This window comes from Anarrhichthys ocellatus, unplaced genomic scaffold (genome assembly GCF_004355925.1).
Source record: "Anarrhichthys ocellatus isolate YVR2014 unplaced genomic scaffold, GSC_Weel_1.0 scaffold4709, whole genome shotgun sequence".
NCBI lineage: Eukaryota > Metazoa > Chordata > Actinopteri > Perciformes > Anarhichadidae > Anarrhichthys > Anarrhichthys ocellatus.
The window spans coordinates 1-4,130 of NW_022284683.1; the positions used below are offsets into that span (position 1 = coordinate 1).

General features: G+C 42.9%; 1 protein-coding gene across 1 annotated transcript; it reads left to right on the forward strand.

The window, feature by feature from the left end:
• Positions 1-455: 455 nt before the first annotated feature.
• LOC116379609 (protein asteroid homolog 1-like) lies at positions 456-4,124 on the forward strand. Its single transcript, XM_031841569.1, has 2 exons — positions 456-998; positions 3,850-4,124. Exons 1-2 carry the CDS (start codon positions 789-791, stop codon positions 4,087-4,089), a joined length of 450 nt encoding a protein of 149 aa, XP_031697429.1. The 5' UTR covers positions 456-788; the 3' UTR covers positions 4,090-4,124.
• Positions 4,125-4,130: the final 6 nt, after the last annotated feature.

Here is a 4,130-nt window from a genome sequence, read left to right on the forward strand (position 1 = left end):
TTCAACATTCAGTAGAACATGTGTTTCTAGTCTCTGATCATGTTTCATTGTAAACAACCAATCAGAGGAGAGCTAGTAATGTTCGCAGCACCGCTAACGGCTAACCAACAGGAGGAGAGCTAATAACGTTAGCAGCACCGCTAACGGCTAACCAACGGAGGTTCACTTCAGTTACATGATGATGCCTTCAGGCTCTGCTCAGTGAACATGAGTACTGGCTGAAGGTCCATTATAACGTTATCGTGATGTGTTCACATGTCATCTGTAAAATGTAGTTTTGGCGATAAACTTGAATATATCCAGTAGTTTGAAGGAGATGTTTTCACATGAATATAAAACAGATATTAGAGATGAATTATGATGTTTAACTTCTAACACAAGCTCTAAGCTCATTATTATACTTAATTAATAACAATAAGGATTATAAAAATACAATCTATTATTTCCTTATTATTTGAATTGTGTGTTTTTATGAAGAACATTTTTTTTATAAATTACTTACTGACTTCAGAACGTTGAAATTATTTTTGGGACGATGGATCTTCGTAGACCAGATCTCAGAGTGTAATGATCCTCAACTCACATCTAACATTAAAGTATGGAGGACAATGAAGGAAGTATTTCATATAAAATGTAGTAATGATAGAAAGTCTTGTAAAACTGTTTAGTATATATAAATCTGTCCTGTCCTCCTGGAGGTGGCGGGTCTCGTCCCGGTCTGGACTCGGCTGCCTCTGTTTCAGGCCCGGCTCCCTCGAGACCTCCTGGACGTCCTGCTGCTGAACAGGATGTCTCTCGGTACCTTCGTGGATGACAGCGAATCGCTCAGCGCTAACTGGACCTCCAGAATGCTGCGACGGGTGATGTACGGGCTGCTGCTGGGAGACGGGGGGGAGGTGACGGAGAGAGACCGAGACGGACTAGAGCTGGTCATCACCACTGTCAGACCCACCTTCACTGAGACCTCCAGGGACCTGGTTCTGTCCTCACTGGATCAGGTGAGGTACACAACTACCACCACACACTGATGTGGACCAGGTAAAGCCGACAGAATTTCTGCTGATTCGACTTTTTGTTGAAGCGAATGGTGAAAAACAAACGAGACTAAAACACATGAATACAAACATAAATCATAATTTACCGACTTATAGTTAAAAGTTATACACAATAAATGGAACACAAGCTAATCAAAAGGAGCGTGTTCGGTTATCAGCAAATATGAAAAACTAAATTATTGACATCAATAGAATTATTAATATCAATAAGATTATTAACAATTATTAATAATAACGGGCTCCACCCTGAGAACAGGGACCCAAGTCTCATAATTAGTATTCACTTCCAATGTCAACAGCCGGAGTGCTTGTACACGTTCAGAGTGAAGGTTTGAGCTGCTATCACAGTACACACACACACACACACACACACACACAGTCATCACACACAGCTGCTCTTTAATAACAGAGTTTATTAAGTTCTAATAATAATGATCTAGTCAACTAATATCTAAACTAACAACAACTACTATACATCCATGAGCGCGCTATCTGACATCAACAAACGGGGGGGGGTAAATACAGGAACTGTTTCTCTATCAGACAGAAACCCGACTGGTGAACTTAGATTTGGCCGTTATTCTGGTTGTTTACTGGTAAAGTCACAATTACCAGCTTCACTCACAGTGATGATCTAACACAGGGGTCGGCAACCCGCGGCTCTTCAGCCCCTCTGTTGCGGCTCCCTGAGGCTACATCTACTCTACTACTGGAGTGGAGTTTGGAGTCCACACGGCGTTTCAGCATCATTCGAGATGATCTCCGTCCAGAATAACACGCCTGAAAACAAATATCACGTGACTATTCACGTACACTGGGCATGAAGTTGCCGGTGTAAAGAGGAAGTAGATTGGTTGCTTCGTTCAAAAAATACGACGGAGTAATAAAGTAGTCTTTAATAATGAAAGGTCAAGCTTGATACTTTGCTCTGCTTGTGACTGAAGTCTCTGTCGTTCTGGAGAGCAATCAATGTTTAGTTCCTTCATAGTTTGTGTGTGTGGACTTCACAATAGTTAAGAAACAATAATAAGAAGAGGAAAGTCCTCCGTTTTGTGTCCGTCCTCCTCAAAGCCGCTAACTGTGACTTCAAACGGCCGCTGGACACGCCGCCAAAATAAAAAATGTTTTCATATTTTGTCATCTAAAATGTGCATCACATCCTATTACGTCGCTGTCAAGCGCCTTTCCCTGCAGGTGGTTACCCAGATAGCAGTCGACTCCGGGGCAGATCCCTGGAGTCGACTGCTATCTGGGTAATTATGATTTGCAGACCCCCGCCCTCGGTAAACTATTGTAAGTTATTATGTTGAGCACGTTAAGAGCTCTCTAGGAAGCAGTGTTCCTGTACGTGTTTGGTGCTTTTATTGTGGAGGATGAGACGGAAAGAGAAAAGTAAGTTCTGCTGAAGTGTGGGAGAAGTGAATAAAGTTGCTGACGTCTTGGCGCAGATTACGGAGCCCCGTGTTTATTATTTATTTATTATCATAAAGTGTAGGCGCAATATTGAACCATCAATGGATAAATCCAAAAAAAGAAAAGTCACGGAGGAAAATAGAGAGTTTGATTCTGCGTGGACGTCTTCATTTGCTTTCACTGCCAACAATGCTGACTTACCTGCATGCTTGATATGTGGCGAGAAATTTGCAAACAACAAAATATGTAATGCAACACTTCCAGAACAAGCACACAGCATTTGCTGAAAAGTGTCATGCTGGAGATGAGTGAAAAAGAGCGATTTCTCAGCTGCTGCAGAAAACTCCTCTTCATAAGAGTTTGATATTGTTCTAACAGGTAAAATAGCAATAACATGTCAAGAATTGTCTTTATTCTTCTTCTATAATTTCACAAATACAACAAACTATAGTTTTTGTATATATAATATAACTATATACAAAACTTTATAAGCTGTGATATCAAATAGCCAGATGAATTTTATTTGGTGAAAAATAGGGCAAAATGGCTCTTTGGACAGTAAAGGTTGCCGACCCCTGAGCTAACATAACACTATTACAACAGCATGGAACACAACAGCAGCTTCTTCACAGCACTAACGGAACTCTGCGGTCCGTAAACATACACAGAAACACGTGATAACAATACAGTAACCTTAGAACAAAACAAGGTAATAAACACACTATGACCTGACTCTGCCCAGACACACCAGCCTCTTACTGTGAGACGGCTTCGTAGCGGTCGATGGGCTTCTTCAAGTTTCTGGGTTAAACTTGGTTGTGGAGCTTCAAGCTGCATGGCGATAAACTGTCTGTGTGCAGAGAGGGAGTTCTTCTTCCTTATGACCGGCAACATGTTGACGTTAACGGGGAGAGAACGGGACGTAGAAGTTATCCGTTCTCTTCTTCAGGATCCAAAAAAACAAGACAGTCTATTGTTCGTCAAGTGAAGTTAAGACGATGACCTAGGTTTTCTCCAAAAACAACAACGTTGTTTGAACGGCGTGGGACGGCTCAGAGCTGGAGGTGATGCAGAGTTTTATAGCTTCAGTAGCTTCCCCTGTGGAGCCTGTGGCCGTCGTCCAATGACACCTCAGCGTTGAGTTTAAATGAAACGTCACATGGAGGTGAGATTTAATGTCTCATGGGGGGGGGTGGTGTGAATCTTAACTCAAATCAGGCTGCTGACTATCCTGTAGACATGTAGGCCCAACTCTTTCTTTGTTCGGAGCACATGGTGAACTCCCATGGTGTGACCATGTGCTTAATATAGTGATGACTTCATCAGTGGCTCTGCTGTTGGATTCATGTAGAAATGATGAAGTTACGCCCCCCCCCTCCAGGTGGAGCCCTCTCAACGTCTGCAGGTGTTGCTGGAGGCTCTTCAGGTCTCTGAGGACTCTCTGAGCCGCGTGCCGCCTCAGCTGCGCCTCCCGGTGGCCGCCACCTGCTACTGGCTGCAGAAAGCTCAGCCTCCTCCAGCAGAAGAGCTGCTGAATGCTCTGCTGCTGGGTCTGAGTACTGGAGACCCTGTGAGACCCAGAGCAGGTAAAGACCACCTTATGATTATTATAAATATATAGACACAGAACAGATAAAGACCACCTTATGATTATTATAAACA

Excerpts from the sequence above, each read along its gene's own strand:
- LOC116379609 (XM_031841569.1), top strand. The coding sequence starts at position 789 with ATGTCTCTCGGTACCTTCGTGGATGACAGCGAATCGCTCAGCGCTAAC. Across the intron at positions 999-3,849 it reads TTCTGTCCTCACTGGATCAG|GTGGAGCCCTCTCAACGTCT; the intron begins GTGAGGTACACA and ends CCCCCCCTCCAG.